General features: G+C 31.1%; 2 protein-coding genes across 7 annotated transcripts in view; one reads left to right on the forward strand and one right to left on the reverse strand.

Moving 5' to 3' along the window:
• Window positions 1-23,106, forward strand: part of LOC25498786 (disease resistance protein RUN1) — a 49,589-nt gene extending 26,483 nt beyond the window's left edge. The window contains exons 1-7 of one of the 3 annotated variants that reach the window (XM_039827279.1): window positions 12,590-12,882; window positions 13,721-14,294; window positions 14,688-15,786; window positions 16,606-16,887; window positions 17,630-18,427; window positions 21,652-22,346; window positions 22,722-23,106. In XM_039827279.1, coding sequence (XP_039683213.1) covers window positions 13,726-14,294; window positions 14,688-15,786; window positions 16,606-16,887; window positions 17,630-18,427; window positions 21,652-22,293 — 3,390 coding nt within the window. In that variant the 5' untranslated portion in view covers window positions 12,590-12,882; window positions 13,721-13,725 and the 3' untranslated portion in view covers window positions 22,294-22,346; window positions 22,722-23,106. Of the gene's footprint in view, window positions 1-12,589; window positions 12,883-13,720; window positions 14,299-14,687; window positions 15,787-16,605; window positions 16,888-17,629; window positions 18,428-21,651; window positions 22,347-22,721 lie in introns of those variants that run through there. The other 2 variants (XM_039827281.1, XM_039827280.1) reach the window with 2 other exon arrangements.
• LOC25498785 (disease resistance protein RUN1) lies at window positions 2,653-9,705 on the reverse strand. 4 transcript variants are annotated; one of them, XM_024770200.2, is made up of 7 exons: window positions 9,550-9,705; window positions 8,172-8,871; window positions 6,751-7,855; window positions 6,358-6,639; window positions 4,493-5,392; window positions 3,967-4,104; window positions 2,653-3,069 (listed from the first exon to the last, which is right to left on the reverse strand). In XM_024770200.2, the coding sequence occupies exons 1-7, from the start codon at window positions 9,578-9,580 to the stop codon at window positions 3,037-3,039; spliced, it is 3,189 nt and encodes a 1,062-aa protein (XP_024625968.1). In that variant the 5' UTR covers window positions 9,581-9,705; the 3' UTR covers window positions 2,653-3,036. The 4 variants fall into 4 exon arrangements, with proteins under 4 accessions (XP_024625968.1, XP_013449180.1, XP_013449181.1 ...); XM_013593726.3 differs by having other exon boundaries at window positions 3,367-4,104; window positions 9,550-9,704; XM_013593727.3 differs by having other exon boundaries at window positions 3,367-4,104; window positions 8,172-8,865; window positions 9,550-9,702.
• Window positions 23,107-24,981: the final 1,875 nt, after the last annotated feature.

Genomic DNA, 24,981 nt, shown 5'->3' on the forward strand with positions numbered 1-24,981 from the left:
TCGTATAGTGGATGAATTTTGGACGAAGAAATCTGGAATTTTGGAGGAAGAAATCTGGAATTTTGGACGATGGTGAAGATCGTATTTTGGATCCATTTGGATGCATAAACAGAAAGCAAACCATGCATGAATTTTGGAGGAAGAAAAACAAACTATGCATGAATTTTGGATGCATAAATTTTAAGAAATTTTAAATAAAATAAGTTAATAAATCAATTAATATTTTGTACGAGGACTGATTTGTAATAAAGTAAAATTTAGTGTTACGGTGGTCCATCACAAAGACACTCGCTGACATGGCATGAACAACTATGCTATTGGTTAAACAAAATGACTTTTTTAAAAAAGTCATTTTTTTGACTGCACCATAGAAGCTCCCATATAATTATACTAAATAATTACAATTATTGGAAACAAATCAATTTCTGATTTATCTAATAAATATAATAAGGAGAACAAGTCAACTCCTTATTCACAGCTTGTGCACAACAACGAGTTGCAACAGCAGGACGATCCAATTGTGCCATATTGATTTGAAACTCAGAATATAATACAGCACATTCTCTATGACAATTACCCACACACCCTTGGAAATTTCAGCTTTTGGAAATTAAGTCGTGAATCACCTATCTTAGCAATTAAAGTTGTTTCACTTGACAACAGCTTTGTATATGTTGGAACATAACTTTAACCTTCAAGGTTTTAATATCTCAATGCAGACTTCAAAGGCAAGATATTATCCGAATTTAGAACGAACATTGCCGAAATCGTCGTCGGACACAGTTACGTAGTATCCGCACACGTGATTAAAGATAACCCCACAATTGTGGTACGATGCGGTTGTGCAGGCTATCACAACTGCAATGTTGCGGCCGCAATTGCGGATGCAGACCGCTAATTTGAAACCATGACCTCATTACACAAGAAGAAGCATGAATACCGCTAAATGCATAAAGTAACAACTATATTGTGAAAAGTTGATCTCGGACTCCATGGATGTATAGAAAAGGTTGCAAATAAGCATAGAGAACAAATTAAAGAAGAAGCATGGAAAAAAATGAAAATTTTAATCCCCAATCTAGTTGTTACAATGAGATACACTCACTATATATATAGAACCTGTACTCCAACATTATTGCAAACTTGTTTCATTTATCAAACCAACTAACTGTTTAACAAACTAAACTGCTAGAATTAATTATACTACTAGTACATTGCTTGTTAAGAAAAAGTAAACTCGCATAAAAGGACCAGCTATCCAAACTAGTTTTCTGCACTCGATTATAAAATAAAGCAATATTTGATAAGGCAGTTGACATGCACATTAGAGAGCCCTGTTATGAATCATGGAATCATAAGGAGAAAGATCATAGATGTAAGAAAGATAGCAAGCATAAGATTATTCACGTGGGAGATACTAATAGAAACTCATTATATAAATGAATAGATTGATAAAAGATGAATAATGAGTACAATAGAGTGAGGTATTTATAGGAGTGACTTGGAGTAACTAACTCCCTAACTACTGAACCAACCTACTAACTCTAGTTAACCTATCAACTAACTATAGTTAATTATTCATACTATAATAAGCCCTGTGGTACTGACGATGAAATTGACATAACCATGTCCATATGGAAATGAAAAGCTATTCTAGATAGAGATTATGTGTGTGTTTGGTTCAGCTTTGCATATAATTGATTCTAATAAAATTGATTCTGATAGAATTGATTTTGATAGAATTGATTTTGACAGAATTGATTTTGAGAGAATTGATTTATGTTTGGATACAATAATGCATAATTGATTAAACAAACTGAATGTTGTTTGGATAGTTTTTATCAAAATTGCTTTTGAATATATAATTACTAAAATGGATATGGCTAAATTCAAGTAAATGTGTATATGTAGATCAATACTAAATGTAGGTATATTATTTAATTTAAATAAATAAATTTTCTATATATTAATTTAAAACATAATAAATACGATCATTACACTAATTTTTTTTTACAAAATATTTGTTCATATATTTTATATTTTTTGATAAAATATATTTAAGTTAAATAATACTAGAGTTATTGTCAAAAATGATAAAATATAGTGTAAAAGAAATGTAAAATAAAAAATACAGTAAATTTGAATGGGGACACCCTAAAGAAAAATTCAAAATTGGGTAAGTCATTACCATAAATATTTTTCGGGGGCTAATTTGGTTCGTTAAGTTTTCTAATTAAATTTGGTTCATCAAATTAAATTACAAAGCAAAAAGAAGGAGAATTGATAAAGGGCAATAAAGGAAAATAATAGGTTGTAATAATCAAAATAGAAAATTTAATGTAGAATTGATTCTAGAAAATGTAGAAGCTATGATTTGTAGCTTCAAGGATAATTGCTTTTGGAGGATAGAATCAATTCTTAAAAGTCAAACCAAACACCATTAAAAACTCAATTTGTCATTTTTGAAGGTTGTAGAATCACTTCTTGGTGTTGAAAAGCCAAACCAAACAGGCGTACATACATGTAGTGTTACCATAAGGAAACTGATTCTATTGTATCTTTCTTTTGAATTTCAATTCCAAATTAACTAATAAAAAAATTAATAAACTTTTGAAAAATGAAATCAACTAAAAGTAGGGGATAAGTGAAGTCTCACGAAACAGACAAACTTTAAATTATTAGAAGCAATATGACAACAATAACTCCAAAATTGTTAGCTGTCTATTTTGAACAGGACCAAGTTTCCAAACTTGTTGAAAAAATGAGATCAACCAAAAGTAACGGACAAGTGATGCCTGACTAAATTACTTATAATTATTAGAATTTCGAAACATTCTCACTACATTAGCACACGCAAATTGTAGCCAAAACACAAAAAAGGGCATAGAAACATAAACACTTGAACACATTGTTGTAATAACAAAACACTTCGTGTTCCCAACTTGCAGCATTCGGTTTTTTTTGTCTGTGTATAGTACGGTTCCACAAAATTGAGTCCTTATAGATGGCTAGTAGGCATAGCTGCCAAAGCAAAGATCAGACACAATATCTGCATACAAAGTGCATCCCCTGAAAGGAAAAGAAAAAACAATTGTGCATCCATGTGAAAATGCAGCAGATGCAAACTAGCAAATATGTAATGTAATTTTCAATTCGTATGTATAAGGGGAGGCCAAATTCGAACAATTATATTAACTCAAGAAGCATGTAGCAACATATTTGTTGAACATGGTTTAACTAAGTTAGATGCATTGTACTAAAAATGTACTAGTGAGACCGCATTAATTAACCGTGCATTTACTAGTACTTGACAATGGTCAACAATTTTCAATTAGTATTGTGTTATACCATGTTTAAGATAATTACCTTAGGCTCAAGGAATATAGTGTGCTGTTTTCATTGTGGTCTTTCAGTAAAAAGGCCAAGATTAAAGAGATCGGTTTCTTTTCCCTTGGTTCTATCATTCTCGATTGAATCTTCGTTAGAAACTAACCAATTGTAAGGAAGTTGGATTTTAGTCTCAAAGTTGTTGTCGTTGACGATGCTGCTTCCTTCTGCATTATCTATGAACTGCAAAGGAAGATGTACACTCGTTCTCATTTTTGAGCCCTCTATGTCTATCTTGGTTACAACTCGCAACCCCCATTCCTTAATAATCAAACCTTGGCGGGCTTTAAATGTGATTTGTACTCCTGTTTCTACAAAATGACAGTGTTCCCGAGAGATAAAGATTGTCCAAAGATAGTTTTTGCCATCAACCGTATTTCGTTCCAAATCTAGTGACATATCAAAGCGTTCTTCCGTGTATTCACTCTCAAAAGAAAGATAAAAAGGATGTGGTAGTGGTGGCAAAGAGTGTGATGGATGTGGAGAACTAGACAGTACATGATGGTTCTTTAACTCAAATGTAACAAAAAAGAGAAAGCCGAGCCAGTCAGCATCCATAAAAGAGTTATTTATACTTACTATTGAACCCCCTATAAATTGGTAATCGAACAAGTCTGAAATATTGTCAGAGCAGAAAGCACGTTTTCCATCAGAGCCGTTAGTTTCCTCATGCCAAGGAACAACAAAGTCAAAGCCGCACCGAAAGAGAAGAGGTTCCTGGGAACATAACATAAAATACATAGGCATATTAGAAGTTTAGAACCAGAGGATGTGTCTGCAAGGTAACTAGTTAAGGTATTGGATGCGGCAACCCAACTTATCTTAGACACAAGAAGTGCTAAGCACATTGAACATATATAGATGTTGGTTTGTTTCAAAGCATTTTCATTCGGTGAAAAGATTTACTTAAATGCAATTTTTATTTCCAACTTTCTTCGTTTCACGTCCCCCCATTTCTAAAATCTTGAATCACAGAAAATAGGCAGACCAAAAATACATTGCCAAGTATATTATTGATGATGGACAAATTTGAGATTAGGAAAATATTTAATTATACATTAGAAGTACAGAATAAACTAATGAAAATAAGCAGGGTGTTACGCACCTTCAATAGTCTTAATACCCATGTAATGGGGAAGTAATTGAAATATATGTTGCCCAACAAGGATATAGACTTCATGCAATTGGGAGAATCAAAAATATATAATCCTGATCTATGATTACGGGATCCAGATGTTGTTTTAAAATATCTTCCAACTGAATCTGATGGACCACTTTCTGTTGGGATAGGGAGCGAAGGCAAACTCCAAAGCTTATGGCAATGAGACAAGTTTAAATACGATAGATTGTGAAGCCAACTTAATGAAGAAGGAATTGAAGTGAAGTTATTTCCTTGAAGATTTAGTCGTTCCAAACACATTAATTCTCCAATAGCATCAGGTATTATGGAAATACTGCAAAAGCTTAAGTCTAGATAAATCAAAGATTGCAGATGCAGAGGAGAAGTGGAAGTACATCCTAGCTCTGTAAATTTCGAGCATCTGCATAGATCTAGAGTTCTAAGCGATGCCATCTTCTTAAAACTGTCGGGTATCCCTACAAGATTTGTGCAGTCTTTCAAACTTAGGAATCTAAGATTTGCAAGAGCCCCAATAGATTCATGAATTGTTGATAAACTTGCACATCGGTCCATATCAAGATACTGTAGAAAACTCAATCCACTGAAATCCGGTGTGTTTTCCAGTTGTGTGCAATCAGAGAGACGCAAAACTTTTAGAGACCATAATTGTGCTGAATTTCCAAAATCAAGGCTAACTAGACTACTACAGTTCTGCAAACTCAAGAATACAAGTTCCGTAAGAAGTCCAATTGATGGATCCACATGCGATAAGTTTATGCATCCTGTAAGATCTAGCCGCTCCAGGTTTAGGATTCCATCAAAACATGGAGTCATCTTCAGATTTTTAGAGTTGCTAAGATCCATCCTTTTCAAATTGGGGAGATGCTGTCAAGAGAGAATCAACCGCCAATATGTTACTATTGTTGTATTAAAACTTGAAAATTCACTCTAGTATGATTTCAGATTTGCAATGATAAAATTAAAAACCACTTACAAACTTGCATTTATGGTTTTTTTTAATACCACAGAAGCAATGAAGTATGAGTCACTAAAGATGTGAACGGTTTTTTAAACCACAGAAGCAATGAAGTTTGAGTCACTAAAGAAGTGACCAGTTTTTTTAAACTTGCATTTCGGTCACTATTTCAGTCGCTAAACAAATTAGTGACCAGTTTTTATGGTTTAGCGGCCGAAATTTCAATCACTAGAGAACAAATTCTAGTAGTAACAGTGTTTTTTTTATTTTAATTCTGGGCCTTAATGTAGGTTCGCCTCCGGTTATAAGTAAGAGTAGTTAGTACCACATCAATTATGAATGGGAATAAATGTTGGATATAGTAACCCATATACCCAATGTCTTAAGATTTGGGTGGAGATGTAGCATCTCCCTCTCTTGTGGTGTTAAGGCATTGATCTGTTGTTGCTCCCAATACTCCTATGTACTACCCCAACAAGTGGTATTAGAATTTCGGTTCCAGTATTGTGTGATCTTCCAAATCACAAAAGTGTTTTAATTCTGTAAAAATATTGTTTGGGAAAGGTTCTATCTCGTTAGGAAAAACATGGTTCTTAAGTGCTCAACTATGACATGAAGATCGTGTACGTAGTACTGGTGCGGGTGTGATACGATAGGAATATGTGAATACGCTAAAATTTTAAAATTTAGGATATGATATAAAGACTAAGATACTTTAACAGAAAATTTAAAGCAAAGACCCATTTTGGTCCTTCATAATATGGAAATTATCCAACATGCTACTTCGCTTAACTCTTCAACTATCTCTCAAAAAAAAAAACTATTTATTTATTTATTAGAGGGGGAAAGATCAAAATTGCAATAATACAAATACCTGCATGCCTATCCATAGTTGCTCAATGTTGCTATCCGGCATATTCAATTCTACGAGCTGATATGGATTAAAATTTGATGGCAGAGACATGAAAGGGTAACCACTCCACAGAAGATAGTATAGGGAATTAGAAAGAAATATGGGGCTTCCTGAAAAATTTGTATGATACAATATGAGCACTTTCAAATTTTTCATTGTCGATAAATCTTCATCCCTATAATGATTGAATTTGCTGACTTCCTCCTTTTGATTTAGAATTATGGCTTTAGCTTTTATTCCTTCCTGAAAAATTAAAAACAAGCATATTATTATAAAGTGGAATAAAAAAATAAATGATTATATTAAACTAGATCGTTTAGTCAAAAATATAATTTATTTAGAAGAATAAGATACCGATTGTGTAGTCATTGCATGACAGAAATCACTGTAAAGCCATAATCTACTCCACAATCTCGGCTCATCAGGATGTTGTTCGCGAACAATTTGTTTCCCCAACTCTTGCAACATTTCATGCATATGAATTTCTTGGTTTCTAATAGTTATTAGTGATTTTTCAACAAGAAGTGGAATTCCAATATTAGGCTGCAATCCACAAGCATGTAGAATTCTCCTTACATAATCTTCCCTCTCCCCGTCAAAGAAGCAAGCAACGTGCAAAAATATTTCTTTCTCTCTTAGCTCTAGTCCCTCAAAACTTGACCGAAGCACTTTCATAATTCCACTATCTGGATTATTCTGCCATCCTTCCAACGCTGCTCTCCATTGGGCGGTTTTTCTTTTATACAAGAAAGAACCCATTACTCTAATTGCTAATGGAAGACCTTGAGCATACTTTAGTACCTCCGGAATCAGCTCTTCATAATCACTGCTCGAATAATCACTTTTGAAGGCTTTTCTACACAGAAGTTCATGAGCGTCATTATCATTCAGCAATTCAGCCTCATAAACTATATCAGCTTCGTATTCTATGAGAATATGCTTATCCCTAGTGGTTATGATTATTCTACTTCCTGCACAAAGGGATATAGGATTTATATGCAATTCTTGTAGTTGCACAGATTGATCAACATTGTCGAGGACTAGTAGGAGCTTCAACTTGTATAGCCTGTTTGATATAATTCCAGATATTTCAGATGGACTGTATCCTTCCAGATTTTTTTCTTTTATAGTCTGATCTAGAATTCGTTTCTGCACAGCAATAGCACCACCATCTCTATAAATTTTGCTGACATCCTCAACGAAACAACAAGCATCAAATTGATATTGATGGGAGATTGTGTCATACAAGACATTTGCAAGAGTTGTCTTTCCTATGCCATCCATCCCCCATATTCCTAAAACTCGACAACCATCATCATCTGAACTTAGTTCTAACATAAATTCTAATTCTTCTACTCGAGTTTGTATTCCGATCAGGTCATCAGCAAAACCTGAGAACTTATGACCCAACTTTTCTATTACAGCCTGGACAATAATTTCAATCGCTTTATATTCTGACCTGAATGCAGAAAAATCACTAAATTATTATAGTTAAAGAATGAAAATAAGGTGAAAATTTGGAATATATGTTTAGGTAATCTATGGTGAGGGATATAACTCTTTCGTTGATAAAGATATGCAATTAACTTCCACGCAAAAGAGAAAAGTAAAATACAATTTTCTTAAAGAATCCTGAATTATATAGTATGTTGAACACAAAAAGCTCAATCGAAAACCATATATTATATCCTTGTTACATTTTTTTTTCTTTTTTTGATAAATTATATCCTTGTTACTTGTTAGGAATAACAATATAGAATAACTTTTATACTTACTTATCGGTCACATCCCAACCAGCTAATCCAGCCAAACAGGTCATAGCTCTCTTCCACCTATCAACCTTCTGTGGATCAACATGTTTGAATGTCTCCGTGTGTAAAACAAAGGCATTCTCATACTTTCCATTTTGTTTTCGGACATGAGATGGATCGACATAATAGAAAACAGGTAAAACAATTTGTTTTAGTTTTGTAAGGCAGTCGGCAATAACAGTCATTTCATCCAAACACCAAGTTGAGCCAGCATAATCTTCTGAGAAGACAACTATAGAAAGACGCGATTGTTGAATTGCCTGTCGAAGTTGGAGTGAAATGGATTCCCCTTTCTCGAGCTGCTGGTCATCCATGAACGTGAAAATACCTTTTCTAGTGAGATGAGCATAGAGATGGTCAGCAAAGGTTTTACGGGTGTCAATACCTCTGAAACTGATAAACACGTCGTATCTATATCTATAGCTTTGAGTCCTATCAACATCATTCCAAGAACAAGCAGCTGCAGTTGTACCTTCTTCATCCTCATTCGAAGAACAAGCAATTTCAGTTGTACCTTCTTCATTCAAGATGTTCAAATCAGTTGTAGTTGTACCTTCTTCATCCAAGATGTTCAAATCAGAAAAAGACTGACGGCCACACAAGGCATGTAATGATCGGAAGAACCAAGTTCTCGAACGATCTGCAGTAGGGTATTGAACTGCATCTAATTAATTAAAATAGTAATAAATAACAAAGGAAATTATTTGTAAATTAGTAGACTTTGATTGTGGAAGTTAAAGCATGGATACCAAAGACACACACACACACGTACCCCACAAACTATTGCTGGAAAAACAATAAAAGCAGGCACAGTATATACAATTTTAAATTTAAAATAGACCAAATTGCATCAAAGATCCTTTAGATTAATTTAAAGTTTCCAACCTTCATTTTTCATCTATATTTGTTACCAAAAAAATTAAAATGATCTTTCTAGTTTTCACCTATATATGTATATTATAGTCTTTTCTAGTCAACAATGTAAATTGCATCTTCAATATAACATCTAAATAACATCATAGTGACGGTAACAATATCTAATTCATCAAAATTAAAATGATCTTTTCTAGTTTTATCATAGAATGTGACATTGAGAGTCTAACTGTGGTACTGCCTAAATAAAACTGGATATCCTTCTTATAAAATGTTGATGAGCTATAAAAATATCTTATAGTATAATTCCAATTTCAACCTTTTTTAGTTATCTATTTATCCAATGCATTATACATATACTGTCAATTTAATTATAATAAAAGACAAAGATCACCCAATTAAAAAGGTTGATTAGATATAAATAAATAGATAATAAATAAATAAGTGGAGTTAAGAGCATAAGTTCTACCAGATTGGTTTGACGTTGAGTTTGAGTCCATTGTTCTTCTCTGATCAGTTTCTGTGTTGAAGAGAAGAAGCACATACAAAGCTTAGCATCCTCCTCCCTTCCTAAAGATGATGAACTTTGACTTTGAAGCACCTTCACATGGGATTGAATATATTGTCCACATATTATTTTATTTTTTATTAGAACCATGCATTATTTTAAAATAACAATATTAATCTCTCCCAAACAATAAACGTCACACTACACTCGTTGCAGATTTAATTTTTTGATATTTGTGAAAGGAAATTTTTATGAATTGATATGAGATATAAGTAAAAAAAAGTACAGATATGACATAATTGATATGATAAATTTTTAAATTCATTATTATTTTTAAAATATCAACATTAATGTTTTTTTATTTAATATGTAAAAAATGTTAGATATTTGCGCAACATTCATTGTGGATTTTATGTGCTTATATATGCGGGAAAAAATGTGTACCGATATGAGAAAATCGATATAATAAAATTTTAAAAACTCATGATTATTTTTAAAATATCAACATTAATGTAGTGTTTCTATTAAATATTATTATTTTAATTTATATGTAAATTAGTGAGATAATCTTCTTCGTAGGAGAGTCCTCCATCATGATGATGTTGATTGTGTTGGAGGGTGCGGCAACCCAGAGACCATGTGTCATCTATTTTTTCGATGTGAATTCTTTGGTAGTTTGTGGCACCTCGTTTATCAGTGGATTGTTATCAATTTCACACCTCCAGGTTCTGTCAGTGAACATCTTCATCAGTTCGGTCACATGGCGGGATTACCACAGTTTACTTATTCTTACCTCCAAGTGATCTGGCACGCAGGCTGCTGGGTTGTCTGGAAGGAAAGAAACAACATAATTTTTTCCAACACTACAAATAATTTGGAGAACTTATTGGAGAACGTTAAGTATTTGTCTTTTGCTTGGTAGAAAGCAAAAATGTTCCCAATCGCTTTCAGTTATATTGACTGGTGGCGGGACCCTTTATTATGTATGGGTGTTAGGGAACAGCTTTCTTCCATTTTATTTCTTCTTTTGGATTGCCTTTTGCTTTGACAACGGACCTTAACTTTGTAATTTGTAGGGTGATTCTCTTCTGCACGCCTTATGCGAGTTAAATCACTCTTGGTGATTAATTCCATTTTGATTTCTTAAATATATATATATATATATATATATATATATATATATATTAAATATTAAAAGACAGGAGAATAAACTCTTTCCTTATATCTATAACATAGATAGTAGGAAAAACTCTTTTCATATATTTATGGCATAAGAAATGAGAATAAACCGTTTTCCTATATTTATCTCATGATAAATTGATTTTTTATTTGTAAAATGACTATTATGATCATTATTGGTTTTTTGCTTAATTATCAGTTTTCGAACATGTTCATGCAGTTTCTTGATCTCTTTTTCTGCATCTGCACTATACGAATGTTTATCTGATGATGGAGTCAAGTTTAACAAATAGTGTGGTTGAGTTTCGTATGCCACTTCAAAAGGACATTTTCCAGTAGCTTGATTAGTTGAGTTATTGTATGCAAATTCAACTTGTGCAAAAATAAGATCCCATTGTTTTAACTTTTTACCCACAAAACTTCGAAGTAGGTTTGCCAATATCATATTGACAGCTTCAATTTGTTATCTATATGAAGATGACTAGCACTACTGAACTGAAGTTTCGTACTCGAATTCTCTCAAAGTTTACTTCTCATTATTGTGAATACAAGATGATGTTAACCATTTGATGAAATTATTATTGTTATCTGTGTATGAAGAAAAGAATTTATTGGATGGAATTAAAGTCAGCAACGATTGACGGGTCCATATCTATGAAGCACGGATACAGACACGGACATCGGACACAACATGGACAATGACACGCCGACACAGCTAATAATTTGAAAAAATCACATAATTCAGTGTAATTACAAGTGTTGGTGTCGGACACGATATGTGTCCGACATTGAAACACGCTTAATTCAAAGAGTATCCGTGCTTCATAGATCCAAATACAAACAGAACGATCATACTCATTCGGAAGGAAGGAGACATGAAGCAAGTGGCTGGACTTTTGTACACACTTTGAGGGATAACGCGTCAAGCAGCTACCGCAGAAATTCATGACAAAGCGGCCTTCTATGGTCCCGCCAAAGAAAAGACTAATTTGCTCTCTCTATTATCTTTTATCTTTTTTATTTTTTTTTCAGCTATTTTACTGAACTGAGTCAGTAACGAATTTCAACTATCTTTATATTCACTCATAATTACTTGGTTCTATAAATTATAAACAAGTTTTCTACCATTTCTTTCGCTAAGAAAACTAACACACTCATCATGTTCACTCTTAATCACATTCTACAATCATTTGTCAAGATAATGATTGGTTTCTTTGTATGTAGAAACAAGATCATAGAGCAATGTCCAATTTAGAATTTTTATGATGAAATTGGCAAGTGCACCAAATCTTAACAAATGTGTAATATAAAATGTTGGAATATTGAGAGAAATATCATTAAAAGAACTCAACATATATTTTATCTAATGTTGATTAACTGAGTCACCTCTCTCGCTACGATCATCCACAACATATATTTTTAAGTGTTTCATCGAAAAACAATTATATTGATGCATATCTAAAATTGAATCATATACATCTATAATGAATTTTTAAAGCATATTTTTACAACATTGTCTCACTTTTTTAATTTTCATCCTTTTCTAAAATACGTATTTGTGAAGTATCTTAGAAGTATCTGTGTATATGTGGAGTATCACATAAATATCCGATAAAATATTTATTAAAAATTAAAATAATTAATTTTTATATTTCGTATGTACGTATCCACGTGTATCGATGAAGTATCGACATCCGATACTCATCTGATACGGGTACGTCTCTCTTTTGTACTAGTCGGACTTTATAGCTCATAAGTGCTTCGTGTTTGTTTGGTGATGTTGTTGAGTTACAATAAATAGAGACAAAGAAAACTCAAATGTGTCTTTTATTTAGCAACGGTGACTTTTATTTAGCAACGGTGATAGTAAACTATTTTCATCCTTCGACAATAATATCCATTCCCATGTGATAAGGGTACATTGATGACTCTGTTTCGTGGATGCTTCATATTTGGTTGGTGTGAAGCCACGTCATTGACGGTCTCCTCTTAGAGTTTTCAGTATATTAATCCACTTGTCTTTTCTTCATTTCAAACAATATTACACCATTTGAATCATTACATTTAGAAGCGATTTCCTGCGAGAGACTCTAAGGGAAGTTATATCATACCAAGGTATATTTAACCAGGCCCCTCCTTTAATGTTTTTTTTTTTTTTTGTCACAACCTAAACAAATATGTTTTCTCATGAATTAGTTATTATACTAACGGAGCCGTGTCATATGTGAAGATCACCAGTCACCACAAAGAATTATTATTTCACCTTTTGTTGTTAAAGTTATGATATATTTTTTTGACAAACTAAAGTTATGATATAATAATAGTTTGTTTTTAATTTTTTTCATACCGTTGTATATTTAAATTTACGTTAAATATGTTTTGACCTTTACATAGAGGTTGTGTTTGGAAACACAAATAAGCTAGCTAATAGCTTATTGTATTAGCTTATAAACTTATTTTGATAGGATTGACGTGTTTGGTAAAAAGTTTTTCACATTAGCTTATATCGTAATTTCAAGTAGTTTTTGAGCTTATAGTTTATAGCTTTCACATTTATCTTTTCGAAGACGATGTGAGACTTAATCAATCACAAATTTAACCGCGCTTACACTTGAAACCCAACAAACAATCTCTCCCACAGCAGGTCAATGCTCTAAGACCTCACAAAAGAGGGAGATGCCACATATACCACTTTTATTTTTAGATTTTGTAATTTTTTTATTTATTCTTAATCCTCATAAATAAGTCTCTTAGAGTGAGTGTTAAATAGAGTATTAAAGGAGAGTGTTCTTAGCATTTCTCTTGTTGTTTTGTTTTAAGTCATAGTATAATAAACTTCCGTAATATTGGAACTTGTCTAATTATTTTTGTTGAAGAAAGAACTGGTGTCTGCAATATTCATTGTAGTCTTTATATAGTTGAAATAATTAATTAGATGCATTTTCATATATAGGGACAATGTATAAGCTGTTTGGTCCTATGAATAAGCTGTTTGGTCCTATGAATAAGATGTTTGGTCTGCCAAGAGAGGGAGGTACAGCTTCTAGTTCTTCTACAGATTCTAATAGCAACCAAAGCTATAGATACGATGTGTTCATCAGTTTCAGAGGTTCTGACACCCGTAATTCCTTTGTTGACCATCTCTACGCTCATCTCAATAGAAAAGGTATTTTCACCTTCAAGGATGACAAGCAGCTACAGAAAGGAGAAGCCATTTCACCCCAACTTCTACAAGCAATTCAACAGTCACGCATTTCTATCGTTGTTTTCTCCAAAGATTATGCTTCTTCAACATGGTGTTTGGATGAAATGGCTGCTATTAGCGAATCTAGAATAAATTTGAAACAAGTTGTTTTCCCTGTTTTTTATGATGTTGATCCATCTCATGTCAAAAAACAAAATGGAGTATATGAGAATGCATTTGTTTTACATACTGAGGCATTCAAGCATAATTCAGGCAAGGTTGCTCGATGGAGGACAACAATGACTTATTTGGGTGGAACAGCTGGTTGGGATGTTAGGGTTGAGTAAGTATGTTGGTTATTAATTCCTTGATATTTTACATTCTTATCAACTATTTGTGCTTGCTTGACTGTGCATTACAAAGTTTCATTTTACAAATCAACCTTGTTTTAGAATTCTTTTTCCACATGATATGGTGGAAGCAAATTACACATTTTATTGGCTGTCATTGAGAGACAAGTATGATTAACGATTTTATTAAAAATGCAAAAGATGTTAACATTGAAATTTCACAATAATATATTAAATTATTTTAGATAAATACAACATTTTTATATATAAGTATTACAACATCGATCAAATTAATTTAATCCTTGTACATTATACTTTTGCATTTGTAATTTAATCCTGTTTCCTAAGGTGATAATATAGTGATTTTAATTTTTCCTCTCTTTCAGGCCAGAGTTTGAAATGATTGAGAAAATAGTTGAGGCTGTAATAAAAAAGTTGGGTCGCACATTCTCAGGATCCACTGATGACCTTATTGGAATACAACCTCATATAGAAGCATTAGAGAACCTTTTAAAACTAAGTTCAGAGGATGATGGTTGTCGAGTTTTGGGAATATGGGGTATGGATGGCATAGGGAAGACAACTCTTGCCACCGTTTTGTATGACAAAATCTCATTTCAATTTGATGCTTGTTGTTTTATTGAAAACGTTAGCAAAATTTATGAGGATGGTGGTGCTGTTGCTGTGCAGAAACAAATTATTTGTCAAACAATAGAAGAAAAAAATATAGACACATGCAGTGCTCGTAAAATATCCCAAACTATGAGAAATAGGTTATGCAAACTAAAACTCCTGATTGTTCTTGACAATGTTGAGCAACTTGAACAACTAGAGAAATTGGACATAGAACCCAAATTTCTTCACCCAAGAAGTAAAATAATCATAATCACTAGAGATAAGCATATTCTTCAAGCATATGGGGCTGACGAAGTTTTTGAGGCTAAACTGATGAACGATGAAGACGCTCATAAACTTTTGTGTAGAAAAGCCTTCAAAAGTGATTATCCAAGCAGTGGTTTTGCAGAGCTTATTCCTAAGGTGTTAGTATATGCTCAACGTCTTCCGTTGGCGGTTAAAGTGCTGGGTTCTTTCTTGTTTTCCAGAAATGCAAATGAATGGAGCTCTACCTTGGATAAATTTGAAAAGAATCCACCAAACAAAATAATGAAAGCGCTCCAGGTAAGTTATGAGGGATTAGAGAAAGATGAGAAAGAAGTGTTTTTGCATGTTGCTTGTTTCTTTAATGGAGAGAGGAAGGATTATGTAAGCCGAATTCTAGATGCTTGTGAGTTGAATCCTGGTATTAATATTCGACTTCTTGCTGAAAAATCGCTAATAACCATTAGAAATGAGGAAATTCATATCCATGAAATGTTGCACAAGTTAGGGAAGCAAATTGTTCAGGAACAACATCCTCATAAGCCAAAACTATGGAGTAGAATGTGGCTTTACCGTGATTTCCATCATGCCATGATTACAAATTCGGTAATATATCCAATCTAATCAAATTCCATGATTTTCCATTTTCATATTTTGCATTTTTTCACACAAATATTATGGGACTCAAACTCGAGGTTGATTTTAATAATTTTTAATAGTAAGTGGAGTCTAAACTGAAGTTGAGTATATAATGTGGAGTCTTTTTATTTTTTATTTTTTTTTAGAATATAAGATCTTTTTGCTTATAAAATCTAATAAATAAATAATTGTTTATTTGTGAGTATAAAACGAGGACTTTAGTAGTTTTACCTTTGGACTGATCCTACTCAAACTAGAACTTATTAAATGTCAGGCATTATTTATGAATAATGATACTTGTACAACAATTTGTAGACGACTTTTGTGATAATCTTTTTTTTTTCTTTCTTTTTTATTGGAAAAGAACAATATAATTGGAAATAAGAAGAGAGAGCAAAAATACAATTAGAGTATGAGAGAGTTATTAGAGTATGAGAGAGAATTATCCCAAAAAAATTTTAAATATACTCCCTCCGTGTCAAAATATAAGCAAAAATTACTTTTTAGGTTCATTCATTTAATGACGTATATGGTACATAATATGGACCACATACATCATTAAATGAATGAACCTAAAAAGTAAATTTTGCTTATATTTTGACACGGAGAGAGTAGTTTGTACAAAATATCGTTTCTCATTATATATATATATTTTGGAAGTAATACCGGACATTATTATATTTACTCACGTGAATGATCTAATTCATTTACCTTTTATTTGTTTTCCGTAGCAATTCATTGATTTCGTTATTTTATTTCCTAATATTGTTGTTCTTAAATTTTCAGGAAGCAATAAAAGCTAAGGCCATAATTCTAAATCAAAAGGAGGATGTGAGCAAATTCAACAAGTTGAGGGCTGAAGATTTATCAAAATTGGAAAACTTGGAAGTGCTCATATTATATAAATCAAAATTTTCAGGAAAACCCACATCTCTTTCTGATTCCCTATGCTATCTTTTGTGGAATGGTTACCCTTTCACGTCTTTGCCATCAAATTTTCAACCACATCGGCTTGTAGAATTGAATATGCCTGATAGCAGCATTAAACAGTTATGGATAGGCCCCCAGGTATTTGCCTTATTTCAATTTTTATATTTTACCATTTCAAATAAATAGTTGAAAAGTTAAACAGAATAGCATATTATTATAAGATAATTTGTAGGAATCTCAAACAAACCAAATGTCCTCGATCTATTATTCGTACATGATTATGAATTTTTTAAAACATTTTACATAATGAATCAAAATTAAAATTAAACTTTTTTTTTCAAGTATATGCAAGTAAGCTTAATTACTTTATGGCATCGCAAACTCCATTGGTTAATAAAATCTTTTATTATTGTTGTTATAATGCATGTAAGTTAAGTCGGTAGCATTGAGCTAATGGTTAGGGATTGAGGTACATATGTATCAAGATATAATATAATAAAAGTAGATGTGTGTTATTTGGACAGACACATTTGGATACTATTGTACAAAATACACTTCTAATTTACTGTTTCTCATTTGAGGTGAGAGAATATAATGATTAAAAATAGAAACAAATACGATGTCTGTGTTGGATGTTAAATTATATATCCACGGAAAAAAATTGTTGTGACGTGTTAAGTGAGAGTTAAAGTCGTATGAAAGAGTTGATGTTGAGCAATGTGGTGTCAACCTCGCTTATATAGTTGTTTTTAGTTCAATGTGTTGATTCACCAAGTGTGGCCTCCCCCTGCAATTTTGAAATCACACTAGAGTGAATGAATGAAATTCAAGTTTTAATACAACAATACTAACATATTTGTGGTTGATTCTCTCTCCACAGTATCTCCCCAATTTGAGAAGGATGGATTTGAGCAACTCAAAAAATCTGAAGATGACTCCATGTTTTGAGGGAATCCTAAACCTTGAGCGGCTAGATTTTACAGGATGCATAAACTTATCGCATGTGGATCCATCAATTGGACTTCTTACTGAACTTGTATTCTTGAGTTTTCAGAGATGCGCTAGTTTAGTGAGCCTTAATTTTGGCCGTCGACCATTATTAAAGTCACTAAAAGTTTTGTGTCTCTCGGATTGTACAAAACTTGAATACACTTCTGATTTCAGTGGACTAGTAATGCTCCAATATCTTGACATGGATCGATGTGCAAGTATATCCAGGATTCATGAATTTGTTGAGACTCTTGGAAATCTGAGCTACTTAAGTTTGAGAGACTGCACAAATCTTGTTGAAATACCTTGTATGTTGGAATGCTATATTCCTCTCAAATCTTTGATTTATTTGGACTTAAGCTTTTGCAATATTTCTAAAGTACCAGATGCGATTGGAGAATTAAAGAGTTTAGAAAGACTAAATCTACAGGGAAATAAATTTACTTCAGTTCCTTCCACCTACAGGCTTAAAAATCTATCATATTTGAACTTGTCTCATTGCCATATGCTTCAGAGTTCGTCTGAACTCCCAACAGCAAACGGTCCATCCGATTTACTAGGAAGGTATTTTGAAACAACATCCCAATCCCATAATCATAGATCAGGATTATATATTGTCGACTCTCCCAATTACACCAATTTAGATTTCTTCTGGTCAGGCATTGGATGGATGCAAAGACTAGTTAAGGTACGTAATACTTTTCCAACAGCTCCTCGTTTTCTTTCTCTATTTTAATTGTGTGTTTTTCTCTCTGCTGATATATCGAGACTCTACATTACCCTAGAGACACACCCACACAGGAAGGTTGTTAATTTAGAGAGACCTAAAAACATGAAGGTTAAATTAACAAATACACATCTTTTGATTTGGACCAAAAGACCACATATTACTATTTAAAAATAGTTTTAAATAGAAGACAAGATTGTAATTTTCTATATCGTATATTTTTGGGAGAAAAAAAACATTCTCAATACTTTTCTTTTGGGTGGCAGAGAATTTTTCTTTCATATTAGCAGGGATAAAGTTAACGTAAAGAAAAACATAGATAGAGTTAAAAACAAAACTAGCATTGTTACAAGAGAATAAAATAAATACTAGCATGAATAGTGTCAAGTGTAGCTTTAATTTGATTTTTTTTTTTTTTAAATATTGTTTCAAGAGTATCTTTAATTTTTTCGAGGAATATTTTTTTCAATTCTTTATTAGCTTTCATAATTAGTGTATTATGCCACTCAATTAAAAAAACAATTCATTTTAAATAAAGTAGGTGTAAATTAGGAAAGTGGATTTAAATTAATAAACATTTTTTAATAAAATGTCAAGATTTGAATATAAGAGAGGATATAAATATAATTAAATCATCTTTTAATGAAAGAAAGTGTAAGTTTATTTTTATTTTTTTGAAGAAAGTGTAAATTTATCTAATTTGCATTTCATCTATACTATATATATAAAAAAAAAAAAAAAACTCATTTCAGCTCTTTTGAGCTGACTTTTTCTCTTTTCAAAAATGCCCTCAATTTTCAATACAAATAATATATGTAACAAATAGATAAGAATAAATTTAAATATTAAAATAAAAGTATAACAAACACAAATGTCCAATTTATTCCTTTATCATTTAAAAAATGTAACAAATTAGATGAGTGTGTCTATAGTTACTTTTTCATTATCTTAATTATACCTTTAAACAACAACTTTTTCTATAGTAAATATTGTTGTTGGTGTCATTAAAAAAATAAGAATTTATATGTTAATAGTGTTTTTGACCCCTGTAATATAGTGCACTTTTGGTTTTAGCCCCTGTAAAATTTTTTTTTTAGATTCCACCCTTGAAAAATGAATATTCTTCAGGATTGGCCCCTCACCTCAATGAGTCAGCAGAATCTCCTACGTGGCAGTGACGTGTCAATTTTTTTTATTTTTCTTCATGCCACGTGTGTAAATGAACGCCACGTGGCATTTATGATTTTTTTTTAAAAATCAAAAAGTTAATAAAAATAATGAAAAATTTTAAAAAAAAAATGGAAAAACTAATAATGATTAAAAAAATCTGGAAAAATTATAAATATAATTTTAAAAAACGTGAAATTTAAAAACGAAACAAATCTTAAAAATTTAAAATAAAACCTGGAAATTTTATGAAAAAATTTAAAAATTCTCAAAAAATTAATAAAAATAAAAAATGATTAAAAAAATCTGGTAAAAAGAAAAATAATGAAAAAAACACTAATAATGAAAAAATTCGGGAAAAATAAAAAAAAATCTGGAAAAAAATATTCAAATATATATTGAAATTTTCGAATATTTTTCTCCAAAATATCATATTTAAAAAAACAAAATTTTCGAAAAAAGATTAATCATATTTAAAAAAACTAACTTTTCGAAAAAAATTATGGAAAAGATTTAAATAAAACTTCTTACTTTTGAAAATAAAAATATGAATTTTTTCAAGAATTTTTTAATTTTATCAGAATTGAAAAAAATCTTAAAATTTAATTTTTTTTTCTAAATATATTAAATTTTAGAAAATTTTAATATATATTAATCTTTTCCAGATTTTTTTTTTATTTTTCCTGAATTTTTTCATTATTTTTCTTTTTACCAGATTTTTTTAATCATTTTTTATTTTTATTAATTTTTCCAGAATTTTTAAATTTTTTCATAAAATTTCCAGGTTTTGTTTTAATTTTTTAAGATTTTTTTCGTTTTTAAATTTCACGTTTTTTAAAATTATATTTATAATTTTTCCAGGTTTTTTTAATCATTATAAATTTTTCCATTTTTTTTTAACATTTTTCATTATTTTTTTTTTTAAACTCATAAATGCCACGTGGCGTTCATTTACACATGTGGCATGAAAAAAATTAAAAAAAAAAGAAGAAATTGACACATCACTGTCACGTAGGAGTTTCTGCTGACTCATTGGGGTGAAGGGCCAATCCTGAAGAATCTTCATTTTTCAAGGGTGGAATCTAAAAAAAAAAATTTACAGGGGCTAAAACCAAAAGTGCACTATATTACAGGGGCCAAAAACACTATTAACCTTTTTTTTTTTATATTGATGGTTTCATTGAAATAGATAATAATAGTTTGTTTGATTTGTTATAATTTGAAAGTAAAAAAACATTTATATTTTTACTTTTAATCAAAATTAAAATTTCATAAAAACACATCATTCATAATTTTCAAACGTTAGTGCAATAAATAAAAGAGTAGAAAGACGTGCCTGCCTTTTCGCCAGTAAGAATTGAAAACGTGTATTTTTTAACATAATATAGGAGGAGAAGCATCTCTCGGGAAGAAGTGTGTAGTTTACTCTATTTCAATGGCGGAGCCAGATATTTTATAGAGTCTGGGCAAAATTTTAACCGCAAATTTACATGTGACATAATATATAAATAGTCATAAATTGAAATAAAATAGACTCGTCATTTTGTCAACAAAAGTACAATTTGAAATAAGAGATATGAAATATAACATGTCAATAGTGTGATAAATAAAATCAGGAAGTAAATGCCTTTTTTGAGACCTCTTTACAGTGAATGTTCGAATAATATCAACATCATCAAGTGAGAAATTTCATAATTTGTCCAATTTTTATTTTTTAAAGAAAGTATCGATTGAGTCCGGGCGAGTGTCTGAGGTCGCCGGGTGGTGGAACCACCCATGCTCTATTTTTATTGGAGCAAAAATTTTCACGCAGTTCCTTAATTTCAAGAAACAATCTAGTTTCCCTAAAAAAAGAAACAATCTAGTCATGTAACAAATTTCACCACAAAAAAAAAAAAACGTCATGTAACAAATTCAGTAAAAGAATTACAGTGTTAACATTTTAAAATGTAAAATAACAGTTAAAAAAGAGTTAAGTACTATTATGTCTTTTTATTGTTTTATCTTCTTTTTAACAGGAACCTCGTCACTTTCGGTGTGGCTTTGACATTGTTATTCCTTGGCTTGGACATGATTATTATTTGGGGAACTTCAATTTCAAGTTTAAAGGGGGTTTGGATATAGTAAGGATAGAGAACTCTTTTAGCCTTATGGATTGTGTCGGGTGTCTCTTTTTTGTAAAGTTTGAAGTAAATAATTGTCATGAAGTGTCTGGTTCTCCACTTGGATCGTTCTCTTCTCCACTGCCACATCCTTTTTATCTTTCTTTTGAGAGTGAATACACCGAAGAACGATTTGATATGCCACTTGATTTGGAAATAAACAAAGTTGATGGAAAAAAATATCTTTGGGTTATCTATATCTCTCGAAAACACTGCCATTTTGTAAAAACAGGAGCACATATCACATTTAAAGCCCGGCAAGGTTTGATTATCAAGAAATGGGGGTTGCACGCAGTAGCCAATAAATTAAAGCTATCAATACCGAGAGATAAGATATCTCTTCCTTTACAGATTGTGAAACAAAAAGAAAGAAGCAGTAGCATTGAGCCTAAAATCCAACTTCCTTACAATTGGTATGTTTGTGATGAAGATGAAGTCGAGATGAAACAAGCCAAGGGGAAAGAAACTGATCTCTTTAATCTTGGCCTTATTACTTAAAGTCCATGATGAAGAAATAAAAAAACACAATATAATTCTCCTATCCCTGAGAGGTAATTATCTTCTTAAACATGATATGACAATATTAATTGAAAATTATTTACTAATACCATCGTTAATTACTGACTAACAACATGGTTAATTAACGATGTATCACTGGCACATTATCGGTAAGCTGCATCTAACTTAGTTAACCATGGCCAATTAATATGTTGCAACATGTTTCTTGTATAATTAATTGTTTCAGTTTGGCCTCTCCATGTACTTACACTACAATAAAAATGAGATTTAGTAACATTTGAAAAATATTATTGTTACTAAAGGTCCTAAATGTTGTAGCATTATGAATTGAAAATTGCATTGCATATTTGCTAACTTGCGCTCATCTGCATTTTCATATGCATCTAATTTTATTTTTTTTATTTCAGGAGATGCACTTCCTATATGTAGATATGGTTACTGATCTTTGCTTTGGCAGCTACGACCACTAGCTTATTCTATAAGGACTTAAGTTTGTGGAACAGTTCGACACAAACAAAAGTAATTTGGTGCTACGAGTTGGGAACTTGAACTGTTTCAATACAACGATATCTTCAGATTTCGACTCTCCGAAGTGTTAATGTTTCTATGCCCTTTTTTTTTATGTTTTGGCTACAATCAATATTCATAGTTTTCTCCTAATAGCTTTGTTTATTTAGTCAAGCTTTACTTGTCCCAAACATTTTGGTTGATACCCAAAAGTTTATTTATGTTTGATATGTTACTCTGAATTGTAAATTGAAAGATGGAATGTAATCACTTTCTTTATGCTTACATTACATGTGAAATCTAGAAGAAATTTCAATTTCCATATGATCATATTAATTTCCTTGTCACTACCACTGTCATGACCGTCTCTCTATGGTCATGACCAGTGCACAAACTAACATCAACTAAACAAATAAAAGGTCTGGAAAACCTAACATATACATATACTTTTACTGATGGTTGACTTAAGGGGTTAAAAGAGTGGTCCAGAGTTTAAATTCTAACAAGGGAGAAAATACTATCATTTGCCATCAAATATAGTAATAATTAAACTCTTAAAAATTAATATTGTTATGAATATTATAAGTGGATGTCCATATAGCAATTAGGTTAATGGGTCATACTATTAGCTTATTGGACCATATTGTGCTTGCTCCCTAAGTCATTGGTGCTTGCTCCCCAAGTCATTGTATTTCTCTATAAATAGAGCTCATATGTAACATAATGATACATCACAAGAGAATAATATATTCCTCTTTCTTCTATCTCTATTCTCTCTGCTTCTCTTTAATCTTGTTCTTCTTATTCTTATTTTAATAGTTTCATAACACGTTATCAGCACGAACTTACCAACTGAGGTATGCAATTCTTCTTAATCTTTTTTTATGTAAATAAGTTTCAATTTTGTATCAATGATTATAGGTTATACTGTTACAATTCCATCAATTGGAATTAGTGCCTTATAGATACATTAAAGCATTGTTATGTGAATTGTAATATATTATTGTGTTTATTTATTTCATATGTAATCATGAAGTATTGCATAAGAATTGATCTCGTATTATAAAATCAAATAGATCTATTATATGGTTCCTGAAGAACTCAATATTACTCTATGTGAATTTTGGAAGAATTCAAAAGTGTGGTTCATGAAGAACTCACTATTATTCTTTGTGAATTCCTAAATAATTCAAAACCGTAGTTCCTGCAAAACTAAATATTATTCTCTTTGAATTCCTGAAGAATTCAACAGCGTAGTTCCTGAAGAACTTAATATTTTTCTCTTTCAATTCTTGAAGAATTCAAAAGCGTTAATCTATGAAGGAATGATTGCTTGGAGAATTATTTTATGGTTTAAATTTATTGCATAGTTCTTGAAGAATTTAAAAATCAATCTTTATCCTCCATGAATTCCTGAAGAATTCAGTAGTGATACATCCATGAAGGATCGTACAAATAACAGATTAGATCTGTTATATAGTTCTTGAAAAGCTTAAAAAAAAAAAAACTTAAAAATCAACCAATTTTATTCTCCATGAATTCCTGAAGAATTCAATAGTGATGCATGGATCGAATTGCACAAATAATTGATTTGATTGTGAGTAGTTCGTGAAAAACATAAAAAAAAAAAAAAAAAAAAATCATTTTTCTTTTGTTATTGGTGTGTATTTTTTTCACCAAATTTCCATGTTTTATTGATTTAAGATTCAGTTGAAATTATCCCTTGATTTAATTATTATTTTATATTTTTGGTTTAATTTTAAAACAAATCTCTGTTTGATTGAGATTGTTTCCTGTAATTGTTAATTATTTCCAAAAATTTTGCCGAAATCAGTTTTGGTGGGTCTAAAATAAACCAACTAGTTTTTATTTGGATCTAAGTTATAAAAAAATATTATTATAATTGATTTGAAACATATCTTTACGTTTGAGTTTGTTTCAAATATAATATTAAATTAAATATCTAATTTTTCTTCCTAAAATTAAGGATTCAAATTGTATCAATTTTTTTTAAGATTTGATATAAAATTATTTTCTAAATTCTATATTTATTTTTTTTCAAAAAAAAAAAAAAAAACATGAAGATAATGTAACTAATTCCGTTTTTTTGTCTTACTTTATGGGTCTTGTTTGTTATGGACTCATTGTCAATTTGATTGA

This window comes from Medicago truncatula, chromosome 7, assembly GCF_003473485.1.
Source record: "Medicago truncatula cultivar Jemalong A17 chromosome 7, MtrunA17r5.0-ANR, whole genome shotgun sequence".
NCBI classification, from domain to species: domain Eukaryota; kingdom Viridiplantae; phylum Streptophyta; class Magnoliopsida; order Fabales; family Fabaceae; genus Medicago; species Medicago truncatula.